We start from the raw sequence: 13,037 nt of genomic DNA on the forward strand, positions 1-13,037 counted from the left end.
TTTAATTAATCATGCAAATAAATACATTTTTACTTACCTAGTCCCGATGTACTTTAGTCTCTACGAAGGCTACAGATTCAACTCTTTGAACTTGATGAGAATTTAGTTTCAGAGCAAAATAGGATACCAAGAGAAGGTAGTCATCTGAATATTCATCTTGTGCAAGACTGCAATTACTGGAGTCAAAGTCTTGGTAACAATCATTGGACCTGCCTTAAAACCAAAAGGGAGAACTCTGATTTGCCAATGACCCAATGGCTGTTGCCCACCACAAATTGTAGGAGTTGCCGATGGTGTGGGGGGGGCAGGAATGTGTAAGTAAGCATCCTGTAGATCTATGGAATTATGCATGTTTCCCAAAAGAACCAATGGCTTTACTTGCTGGAGGGATCATCTTCAGGAAAACATTCAGCTTCTTTACATCTCTTTTCAGGTGATGATCCCCTGAAAGCTTCTCAACTAGAAACACAAGAGAGTAACAATTTAGGACTCTTTCAGAATTTTAAACTGGTACATTAGCTCTTTTTGTGAAGTAGTAATGTAGTAATGCAATGTTTCCTCGTAAAGCTTGACTGTTTTCTGGTGACCTGGGAAGATGAGTCCAAGAAAACGGTTCTCTGCAGGTAGAGGCTGAAACTCTAGGGAATAACCCTCGGAAACTACCCAATAAATCCAGTCACCTCTGAAAAGATTCTGCCAAAAACTAAAGATTTAGAGTCCATATTCTCCTAATGGTCTCCTCGATACAACAGGCCCTGGCATAATCCAGAGTGCTGATTGTTCCTAGGCCCTTACTTTGTACTCCCATCCAAAGATTTGAGCTGAAACCAAGACTTCTTAAAAGGATCAAATTTTCTTCCTCTCATAAGGCTTCTTTCCAATAGAAAAAGACCTTGAATCATGATTAAACGGAAGAGAATGGTTATTTGATTACATTTTCCAGATCTTCGTCAAACAGTTTTTCCTAAAAAGGACTTTTTTAAGAGACCCATCTTTTGCCTGAAATCAGTTTTCCATCTTTTTGGATACAAAAGCCTCCTGGCAGCTACCATCTCGATAGAAGACATTGCTGAAGCCTTCGTAGTATCAAAAGTAATGTATGGAAGAAATGTTGCCTGGGCCTCCATAGCTGTCAACAAATGAGAATGACCCTCTCCCCCTGAATGGGCAGGAGGAGCCTGAAATTCTTTCACCAGGAGCAGCGAGGTGTAAACAGAATATACTCCTGTTCTCAGCCCTATGCTTACTCCAAAATAAGCCCCCTTTAGAGATGCTTCAGTCATTTTTCTCCACTGGGTCAGGAGTCACTACTTCTTCAAGCAGCAGCTTGGAAGACTGCCCTGTTAGGTTGTCTAATAAGTGGACCATAGAGAGCTTTTGAGAAAAATCCTGTTCTGCTTCAGACAGGGTAAATAAAGTCTTGCTGTGAATCTAGGTATCCAACTCTTTTCCAGTCCCTTCCTTTCCCTCCTTTATAAGACCTTAAAGAAGCTGAATTCACAGCTAATATGGAAACAAATGGTTTGCTGAATTTCCTATAAAGTACTAGTAGATGGCTGCTCTTCATCTACCGGCACATTTAGATTAGAGGAGAAATAAGTGACCAGTCCTTTCAAATCATCCTTTTGAATGTATTTGCCTCTTGGAGCTCCAGTCGCATACTCATCCGTATCGCAGCAGGGAGCGCACCAGGAGGTAGAGAGTGAATAAGAAGAGACGGAAAACTGGGAGGAATAACGTTTAGCAGGAAACAAACAGCCACTCTGATCCTCTCGCTTGTATCAGAAATTGATCTGATCATCTAAAGCTGCTTATTGGAAACACTGAGAGAGCACCCCTAGAAGAGCCCTTCCTCACTCTGTCCCTGAGAGGATCAGAAGAACCTTACTCCATAGAAGAAGAAGAGGACAGGTGTCTCCTCCTCTCTCTGTGCTTTTTAAAAGTCACATTCTTTTTTTAGTAGGTACAAGGAGATTAACCGGTTTGCCTAGAATCACAAGTTAAGCGTATGCCAGTACTAGAACCTGGATCACCAGTTCCAAAGTAGACCGCTATTGCAATACCGTCACATCCTTTCCCCCCTCCCCTCAATGTGAGCATCCAACAACTTGCTCAAGCAGGTAAGAGGAATAAATATATAGTGCCCAAAGGACGCCATGATATAAAAATCTAAAGAAGGATCCAAAACAAAGAAAACTTACCCTCAAAAAATGTAATACAGGATAATTATTGTAATCATTTACTGAACAATAATGAGCACATTTCTCACAATATAGGAAAACAATAGAACCTGCCAAACAGGCAAAGAGAGAGACAATCCCTCTTTACCCTTCTTTTTTTTCCTCAAACCGTGAGCACCAGCTGTTCCTTTACAAAAGAAAAGTGGGACAAGAGAAATGGTTTATCACTGAAAACTAAGAAGCCCTCAGCAAAAACCACTCTATTTAGGTAAGTAGAACTCTTAATTTAAGTAGACCTACCAGGCCCCAGGCATTTAGCAAATGCCCCAAACCTCACTGTAATGACAATGCAGCTTCCATTTCCCTTACTCTGGTTATGAGTGGAGGGGGGTAGAGTGATGTAGAATGGAGTAGATTTTAGTGTGGTATATTGGGGTAGATTGGAGTGGAGTCCCATAGATTGGAGCGAAGTTGGGTATACTGGAAAGGGTTGGGGTAGACAGGAATGGGGTTGAGTGTGGTAGAGTGGAGTTGGATAGAGAGGAGTGGAGTTTGGGTGGGCTAGTTTGGAGTGGAGTAGATTGTGGTAGATTGAAGCGAAGTGGATGTGGCTAGATTGGAGGTGGAGAGTGAAGTGGGGTAGATCGGAGTGGAAGAGGTAGATTAGGGTGGCGTAGGGAACATTGGATTGGAGTGGGGTGGATTGGTGAGGGGGTTGGAGAGGAGTAGATTGGAGTGATGCTGGGGTAGATTGGAGAGGTGGGGGTTGATTGGGGTAGGGTGGTGTGGGGTTGATTGAGGTAGAGTGGTGTGGGGTTGATTGGGGTAGAGTGACGTGGGGTACATTGGGATAGAGTGGCGTGAGGTAGAGTGGGATAGAGTGGCTTGGGGTAGAGTGGCGTAGAGTAGATTGAGTGGAGTGGGCTAGATTGAGGTAGATTGTAGTGAAGTGGAGTGGGGTATCTTGGAGTGAATTGGGGTAGATTGGTGTGGGATAGATTGTAGTAAAGTGGGTTGGGGTGGAGTGGAGTGTGGTAGATTGGGATAGTGGTGTGGGGTAGAGTGGCGTAGAGTGTCTTACAGTGGAGTAGGGTATATTAAGGTAGATTGTAGTGAAGTGGAGTGGGGTATATTGGAGTAGATTGAAGTGAAGTGGAGTCGTCTATATTGGGGTAGATTGTAGTGAAGTGGAGTGTGGTATATTGGAGTGGATTGGGGTAGATTGCAGTAGAGTGGGGTATATTGGAGTGGATTGGGGTAGCATACAGGTAGGAGGAATGGGGTATATTGGAGTGGATTAGGGTAGATTGAAGTGGAGTGGGATATATTGGAGTGGTTTGGGGTAGATTGTAGTGGGTTAGATTGGGGTAGAGTGGTGCATATTTGGGGGAAAGTGCTGTGGGATAGATTGTAGTAAAGTGGAGAGGCATGGCAAAGAGTGGTAGGGCATAGAGTGGAGCAGAGTGTTGTACAGTGAAGTAGTGTAGAGTGGAGTACTGTAAAGTGGAATGGCCTTGTATGGCGTATGCATGGTGTGATGGTGCACTGCCATTACAGACAACACATTTCCAATCGAAATGACCATTACATTTGCACAGACATCATTTTACTGCGCACAAATGATATTGTGTTAAATGTCATCACCTAGTGTATTGATGTGTTTTGATCGTATTAACTAAAATATTTGTTTCCACCACACTTCAGAATTGCAAAACAAAATGTGCTTAATTGTTCTCATTTGTTCTGAAATATCAGCACAGTCCATTTTTGTTGTATGCTAGAAAAAATCCTACAGCCTGTCCTCTCAGATCTATACTCAACAGGATGGATTGACAAATATATTCTCTCACTTTGAAGTCAGCAGAAAGAAAAGTAAACCCCAAGTTCCCTTGGAATACAAAGCCTGACATTTGACCTCTGTCTTTGAATGTACAGCAAATGAAACAAAATAAGAACAAGATTTAACCACCTGTTTACCGATAGCAAGTATTCAGAATGAGTACAGTAAACGAGGTATGCTCACGGGAGGGACGAAGTCAAGCTGGACACCCTAGAACAAATAAAGCCAGCTAATAGAAAGAAATCATCTGTAAGTTAAAAACCACAATACCAAATTGTAAGCAGTGGTCGAAATGAATTCACAGAGAAGCTTTTCAGAATGCCCACAAGAGGTTGTAAGCAAACCAAAGAGCGGCGGTCTCTGATGGGTTCGACCTAAAAATATATAACCCCCTGCCAACTGCCTCTCCAGCTAACTAGACGGAACTGGCATGATTGAGGCGAGACAAAGAAACGCTGCAAGCATTCAAGGGGACCAGACAGCCTACGACAGATAACAGGGAGAGTGCGACCCTTCAGGCTCTTGGAGAAATAAACAACAATGCTTGGGCACAAAAGTTCACATGACAGTCATGCCCAAAATACCAAGCCAGAAAACGTGCCTGCACGATCCTAAATAATAATAATAAAAGAAATAAAGGAGTCAGGCCTAGTGCTGACAGTCCTAAGGAGCACAGGCCCCTTGCACTGTGTGGAGTTTGCTGATAGAGGGGCACACAAGGAAAAACAGGAGTTGCATAATTCTTGTTTTCCTTTTAATACTAAAGGGAGTGGTGTTGTTTTGGTCCAGCATTCGAGACCTTTTGTATATACTTATTATATATATATATATATATATATATATATATATATATATATACATATATATATATATATATATATATATATATATATATATATGTACTTTGTGGGCTCTGGCGATCAGCCCTAGGACTTGTCTGCTTCCGCTTAGGGACTTTTTTCTGTTCAACTGCCTCGCTATTTAACTTTCTTGATAGAAAAAAGACAAGCAGAGGTCAGTAAAATACCAGAATTGCTTTCTGCTGAGAGACTTTCTTTTTTACATTTTTCTGGCAACTACCTCTATTTAACTTTTTTGATTGAAAACGACAAGCTGAGGTCAATAAAATAACAGAATCACTTTAGCATTCTCTAGATTCCAGTCCATAGAAATTGTCTTCCACGAGCACCCGTAGACAATAATATTTTTTTCAAATCTTGTATTTTCAGGAAGGCCCTGATGTTATATTAAAAACGGAGCTTTGGAATATACCATTTTCCGCTGACAGGCAATATTTCTCTCCATTTGTTCCCATACCTGGCGTGTCACGCAGTTTGGTGCTTACTTTCCCTCCATTTTAAAGAACAGAAGATGTTACAGCACCCAGGCTAATGTGCTGCATAGCTAAATACATATAAGGTCCCAAAGGCGAGATCGACTGCATTGCAAATACTTGTTTTTTTACGAGTTGCTTGGTAGAAGTGACTGAGGTAAGGCCTTGCTCGCCTTATGAATATAGTCAGAAATGGGACGAGGAATGGGGGAGGATGTAATGCGAAGTTGTCAAAACCTACGATGATGAGAAAAGGTCGTGACTCCCATACCAAATGTTATTCACATGCTACGGTCTCAGGTTTATATTGATCTGCAAGCCCGGTGAGAAATTATGCACTGTTTTTTATCGGACTCTAAATAATGTATTTTAAGACCGCTTTGTATCGTAACCATTGTAACACTTCAGTTTGAAGAAGGATCATTGTACTCGGAATGTCAAACATTGTACAAGCCTGTTTTATTTACCTTTCTTCCAATGAAAGGTGTCCTAACCAGGGGTGTTTGGATTTTTGATATAATTAACATAGTGTTTAACTTCTCTGTGCATCTTTTACTGGACTCTGAGCTAAAGTTGTGTCACAGGAGCCATTGGCTTCTAAGTAGATATTGTAGGCACCCATTTACATTTTTATGAGCCACCAATTTTAGATCAGTGAAAGTTTAAAATGATTATGAATATAAGTGAAATCTTGCCGTACATCGCAGATTAAGTCCACAGACACTTTGTTGCATTCGTTAGCAGTTAGTTCAGCTGAATTTCATGGGTGATATCTGACTGACCAAACCGACTTCCTCTCAGCATCTCCTATCACTCAGTGGATCCCCACTTCCCATCACTCATGTATCTTCTTCCACTCTCTCTGTCCCATCTGTTCTATATCTGTCTCATCTATTCTCTCCCCCGGTGTCTATTTTCACCCCATGTACACACACTCCCCGTCAAATCTCTCTCCCCTTGTCTCCCCTGTCCAATCATCCTCTTGCTCCCAGTCCAATTTCACTCTTAGCCCTGCCCACTATCTTGAACCTCCGCATTCTCTTGCCCCACCCTCTGCTCTCTCACTCCCCTTCACTCTCTTTCGCCCCCTGCGCATTTCCTCACACTCCCTTTTTCCATATTGTGCCCCTGCCTCCCCACTCCTCAATCAACCATAGTGCCTGATCCTATCTAACTCACACGGTGAGCCCAAGCACATGATCTGCTTCTGTCTTCTGAAGTGACCAGGTCAGTTCTACCACTATGTGGAGGTCCTCACCACTCTCTAGAAGAAAGGTAAAGGTCATAAAGGAAAGGTAGGCTTCTGCTGGCCCTAAGCTCCTTGTCTGGTAATCCTACAGACCTCAAAGCTGGTGTTTGTGCATTCTAAGCATGATTAACATAATCTAAAAGCTGATTAATCCATTTGGTGCCTAGATCTGGGCAGTGATGCCCGATCAGCCTCGTTGCCATCCTGTCATTATTCATTGCTAATGTTCCACTGTTTGCTTCCTTTTGTGGCATTTTACGGACATTGGTGAAGGGAGGCACTGTAGTAAGTCATCTTTAAAAGATGGATTCAGTGTTCAGACTATGCTCTCCCATGTACTGTTTGCAGAACACAAACGTGCAGTTTTATTGTGAATGCAATATGTCCAAGACACATAAATCGTCACTTTTGGACCTAGTGCATTGCTACGAGTTTGTAATGCCGTGTTCATTTGGAAAAAACGGTACTTGTTGAATTTCACCGTTGACAGGAAAGGGGGCATCTGTGTAGATATAGCATATTTGCATGTACGGGGCCTTGTTTTACAAGACTGGTAATATGTTAAATTGATTATGAAATTAAGCGGATGCAAGAGTGCTGTTATGTCTTCTCGTCGCCTGAAAATGCAACTGTTAATGATGCTGCATACATATTGTACCTTCTTCATAGCTTGTTGAAATGCTGGACATATCTGTTCCTGCGGTGGCCAAGCTGAGACGTCTCTTGGACCACCTCCCCAGGGAAGCACTGCCAGATGTCGTAACCTCGGTCATTCGTACAACTAACAAAGAAAAGCTTCAGGTAGGTGGTACTATTGTTTGGGCGTGGGATGTCTCCAGATTATGATGCGTGCAATACAGAAATCCCTCCGCATAAAATAACGAATCCTGATGGAGCAACTGCATGGGCAGTTCTCATCCCTCCGGTTGGGTGCAGACAAGACCTGGAATGTAATATGATGTAATGTATGAAGAGCGGACTTTTGTTGAACCCACTTAACTTTATTTATTTTATTGGCTAGATCAAAATATTATTCTCAGATCTGCAGCAACAGGCGATGTGACACATGATTCTTTGCATTAGACCAAAGATTATTTATAAATTACCCAAAATGATGGGGCTTGGCATAAGGACGTTCTGCTGTGCTGCAGCACAGAAGGAATAACCGGGTCTTCAGCTCCAGTGACAATGTGAATCTTGCTAGGCCATTTAAAAAAGCCTTCTCGTCAGCTTGGAAAATGTAGTTAAGCACATAGGTTTCTTGCATGTGGATTTTTGAGGCTGAAACTTGATATTGGCACAGCACAGGGCACTGTTCTCTGAAGTAAACCCTTTTATTATCATTTCGAGATACTCAGATTAGGACTACTGTATCTAAATAAGCACTACTGGTGCAACCTTTCATAGACCGCCAGTCTTCACATGCCTAATACAGTAAATAACCATGATACAAATGAATGGGATGGAACTGGAATTCTTTTACCTATAACTAGTTATAATTGCGTTTTATTTAATGTATTATTTCTAATTGGCGTACAAGTCTTAACCGTAGACATTAGCAGCATTTTGTAGGGAGGCTGAGAGTACCTATATGTGTGTGAGGGTTAATAACTTTATTTACATTTTTTATTAGAAATGCATGTCACTTAGGCCACTTTAGAGTGCGGGACAGAAGAGCAAAAATATCACAATGAAATTACTGACATTATTAGAAATTAGCGTTTAGCAGAAAATGTTGGGTTTCTGCCCTAAAACATTTGACTGTTTACTGGCCGGTGCTGTCTCCTTTGGCATCTGGTTGGCATGTGTGGGTCCATAGGTTTGTTGAGATGTAATTGACAAATAATTTGCAGTGAGTGAGGACCATAGGATTCTATGGCAGGACCGGAGGCTCAGATTATGCTTTTCTTTCTTCGCATTTATTACAAATTTGAAAACACAGCAGCCTTAGAAAAGCTCATAATGCAGAAAAAATGCTTAAAACCAACAATAAAGCATTTTGACCATATAACTCAAGAAAAAAATGTCTCTGGGACTACAACTCCCATCATAACAATATAACAGTCCAAACGGAGTCCTTCCTCTATGTCCACAATCCATAGATAGGCAGTCCCTTCTCCATGTTCCTCCTCTTTCTTCGCTGCTTCCGCAGCCAGTTAAGTGTTTTTTCTCTCCCGCTCTCAGAATGTGATTGTTGGGTATTTATACTGCTTTGTGCACTGTTTTGCTTAACTTTTATTTGGGGCTGTGGGTCTCTGGTGATTTCTTTGTTTCAGAGCCCCATTTGAGTCACGGAAGCGCCGTTTCGCTTCCTTCGCGACTGTGCCCGGTGTATTGTTGCGGTGCGCAGTCGCCCGCTAGGGGGCGCGGCCGCGTCTCGTTGGTCTCCGGCGCGAGTTTCTCCTCACAGAGGAACCGCGCTGAGGAGACCAACCGCCGCGGAGCCGAGCCCTCGAGCCTGTCTCACAAACGCCCGTTTATCGGGTCTGTATCGTTTTTGCCCCATATTTGAACGCCCCAACAGGGGTCTGTATTGCGGTGTTCAGCCGCGTTAATGCCGACCTGGCAGATTTCGGCACTCGTGTTGTATGGTGTGGCAGCGCGCAGTGAGACAGCTGACCTGGTCCCCCTGGGGTGGGTCTGCGCGCTGGGGGTTGTGAGTGCGCCCTAATTTTGCCAGTCCCTGGCAACCAAAACTCTTGCAGTCCTCCGGTCTGCCCTAATTCTAAATACTACCCAGACTATTGAGTAGAGTGTCAATCCCTTAAGCTACCTTTGGGCAGCATGGAGGACGAGTATTATGAGGGTGACCCCCAATCATATTTACAAGATGAGGAGTTTTACCAAGCTGTAGACAGCTCTATCTACCGCTGTGTCACAGAAGTGGTAACCCCTATGGAGGAGCGTCTTTCGGCGCGCATAGTTGAGGAGTGCGCCAAACTAGCTCAGGCGCAGTCAGGAATCCCTTATAACCTCCCAGGTCCATCAGGTGAGGGCCCCTCTGCTCCTAAGAAGCCCTGCAAGGGGGGGTTGTCGGAGGGTGTTCAGGGGGTGGACAAGGGTGCCTTTGAGCGTCTGCGTGACGCTTTTTTAGCTAAGGCGACTGAGTCCCCGCCTGACCAGCCTGCGGCCCCCGCCTCGGTGGTAGCTACTGAGACTGCCCCTTCGTCCCCGGGGGACTCCCCGAATTCGGACGGTGAAGAGGAATCAGTGCGTTCCTGGCGACCTTCGAGCTCGGCCACTGAGCTACCGCGGGACAGCTCAGGTATGCTGGATCCGGATGAAATAATGCATCCGCGCTCCGCAGCCTGGGCCCCGGGTGACAAGGTGGCAAAGTTCGTGGCTAGTCGGTTGCGTAAGCCTCTGGAGCAGGAGGCCAGGGGATGCCTCCGTGGGGAATGCCCTAGGCCCACCTTGGAGGGAAAAGTTGCCATGACTCCGGATTTAGATTCAAAGATGGCAACGTTTCTAGCAAAGTTTATGAAGGACCCACGTAAGGGCATTGACAGATCCTGGCGATCGTGTCAGGACAAAATGCTCGACGCAGTAGGACCCATTACTAAGATCCTAGACATGGCGGAGGAGGCTAAAGCTACTCGTTCCGCCATTGACCCCGACGTTTTGTCGAATTGGGCGCAGAGGGTGATTGTTTTCTTGGGCAACGCCAACTGCGCCCTCTCCACCGAACGGCGGAGGTCTTTCCTAATTAAGCTGGATCCTAAGTTAGGAGACTTAGCCTCTTCAGAGGCAGGAGCGGTTGCCCAAGGTGGTCTCTTCGGAGAACCGTTCATTAAAGAGTTAGGGAAGTTCGTGGCTACCTTTACGTCCCTGGACAGAGCTCAGTCCAGTATTAAACGCGTATTCCATCAGCGTTTCTCCCAAGGGGCCGGTCGCGGTAGGGGCCGCGGGACCGGCCGTGGCGGCCAAAATGCCGGCAACAGAGGGCAAGGCTCCGGGCGAGGACAGTACAACACCTCAGCCAACTTCAACTCTTTCTACCCTACAAGAGGGCAACGTTTCGGAGGTCGAGGCTTCAGAAAGAACTCCAACGCTTCCAACACACACGGTGAGTGTTATCCCCGCAGAGCAGGTTCAGATTGGCGGCCGACTAGCGGCTTTTCGGAGGGCGTGGGTAGACCTTACGGCGGATGCTTGGGTATTGCAAACTATCCGCGGTTTTCATATCGAATTCTACGATCAACCTTTCCAGGCGTACGCCCCGCGCCCTATAACCTTTTCAGCGACCGATGCCCAGTTGATAGACGAAGAGGTCGCGGAACTTCTCCGCAAAAGGGCCATTCGTCAATCAACTCGACACCCGTCAGGCTTCCTCAGCAATCTTTTCCTAGTGGACAAACCCGGCGGAGGCCGTCGTCCAGTGATCAACCTCAAAGAATTCAACGGATGGTTGGTCTATCATCATTTCAAAATGGAGGGAATTCATCTCCTTCGAGATATTCTACTTCCACGGGATTGGTTCGTACGGTTGGATCTCAAGGATGCTTATCTTGTGGTTCCAATCTTCCCTCCTCATCGTCGCTTCCTCCAGTTTCTCTGGCGGGAACAGGTGTTCGAATTCACGGCCCTCCCGTTCGGTCTGTCCTCAGCCCCGTGGTGTTTCACCAAAGTGCTACACCCTGTGGTGGAATTTTTGCGAGCGCAAGGGATTCGCCTAATCGTCTATCTAGACGACATTTTATTGATGGCGCAATGCCCACACAGTCTGCTTTCTCAGCTGGACCAGACGGTCGACCTCCTCCAGGAGCTCGGTTTTGTCATCAATGGAGACAAGTCGGTTCTCGTACCCTCTCAGAAAGTAGAATTTTTGGGGTTTGTCATAGACTCCGTCGACGCTTCCCTGAGTCTTCCGTCTCGGAAGATGTCCAAGATCAAGCACGTCTTACGTCAGACAGTTGCAAGGTCCCACACATCGTTACGTCAAGTTGCCAGAGTGGTGGGCCTGCTATCGTCTTCGATTCAGGCCATCTTTCCGGGCCCTCTGCATTACAGGGCTCTCCAACGTCTCAAAGCTTATCATCTACGCAGGGGCGTGTCCTACGACCAGATGGTTCCCCTATCGGAGGAGGTCAAGGAGGAAATGTTGTGGTGGCTTACCCACATGGAGGCCTGGAATGGTCGGGCAATTTTCGGATCTTCCCCGGACCTCGTCATCGAATCCGACGCCAGCAGAGTCGGTTGGGGAGCGCGATGTGGGGATTTTTCCACAGGCGGCACTTGGTCCTTGGAGGAACAGAAGTTACATATCAACTGTCTAGAGCTTCTGGCGGGTTCCTTTGCAGTACGCTGCTGGACCAGGGACTCGGTGAAGTCGTGCGTCCTGTTGAAAATGGACAATGTATCGGCGGTGCGGTATGTGAACCACCTAGGGGGCGCGAGGTCCCGTGCACTGGCGAATTTGGCGAAACAGTTCTGGGATTACTGTCTAGAGCACCAGGTATCGGTGACGGCGGAGTACCTGCCGGGTCAGGCCAACCAGGTCGCAGACTGGCACTCCAGGTACCTCCGGGATTCCAGTCTGTGGATGTTGGATGTCCAGGTTTTTCGCTGGCTCAACGGGCTGTGGGGTCCTTTCTCACTGGACCTGTTTGCGTCCCGTTTGGATCGCCAACTTCCGAGGTTCTTCAGTTGGAGGCCGGATCCGCTGGCAGAAGCCACGGACGCGTTTCTCCAGGACTGGAGCAAGGAGAAGCCCTTTGCGTTTCCGCCTTTTTCGATGGTGATGCGTACGGCGGCGCAGGTTCGCCGGCAGGGAGTGGAGCTGGTGTTGGTGACACCGCTCTGGAGGTACCAAGTCTGGTTTCCAGTTCTTCTGGAACTTTCCTGGGATTCTCCAATCCTACTCCCCCGGCTTCCTCACCTGCTCCTCAATCCGGATCGAGATCCGCATCCTCTCATCGTTCAGAACTCTCTCCGCCTCATGGCATGGAGGCTTTCAGGAGACGTTGGTCGCTCCCGGGCCTTTCGAGATCAGCTGAAGGTCTGTTATCCAAAGCCTGGGCTGCCAGTACGTCGAAGCGCTACAAATCCGCTTGGTCTAAGTGGGTGCGTTGGTGTCTTCGACGGAGTTTGGATCCCTTGGTCGCGGGACTCGTTCCCGTGTTGAACTATTTGACGGAATTGGCCGTGGGGGGCTTTGCTTACCGCACGATTAATGCTGTGCGTTCGGCTATATCTGCGGCGCACCACCCGGTTGACGGTGCTCCGATCGGAGTACACCCTTTTGTGTGCCGACTTTTGCGGGGCGTCCGTTTGGCGTTACCACCAGAGCCCCGGTACTCAGTCCTTTGGGACGTCAATTTGGTCCTGAACCTTTTCCTGTCCTGGCAACCTAACAGGTATCTATCGGTCAAGGAACTCTCGGCGAAGCTGGCTATGCTTCTATGCTTGGTGTCCTGCCGGAGAGTGTCGGATGTG

General features: G+C 46.4%; 1 protein-coding gene across 1 annotated transcript in view; it reads left to right on the top strand.

The window, feature by feature from the left end:
• LONP2 (lon peptidase 2, peroxisomal) overlaps positions 1 to 13,037 on the top strand; it is a 796,271-nt gene that overhangs the window by 45,061 nt on the left and 738,173 nt on the right. The window contains exon 3 of the mRNA XM_078670264.1: positions 7,272 to 7,403. Coding sequence (XP_078526390.1) covers positions 7,272 to 7,403 — 132 coding nt within the window. The remainder of the gene's footprint in view (positions 1 to 7,271; positions 7,404 to 13,037) is intronic.

Source organism: Lissotriton helveticus, chromosome 12, assembly GCF_964261635.1.
Source record: "Lissotriton helveticus chromosome 12, aLisHel1.1, whole genome shotgun sequence".
In the NCBI taxonomy this organism is placed as follows: Eukaryota; Metazoa; Chordata; class Amphibia; order Caudata; family Salamandridae; genus Lissotriton; species Lissotriton helveticus.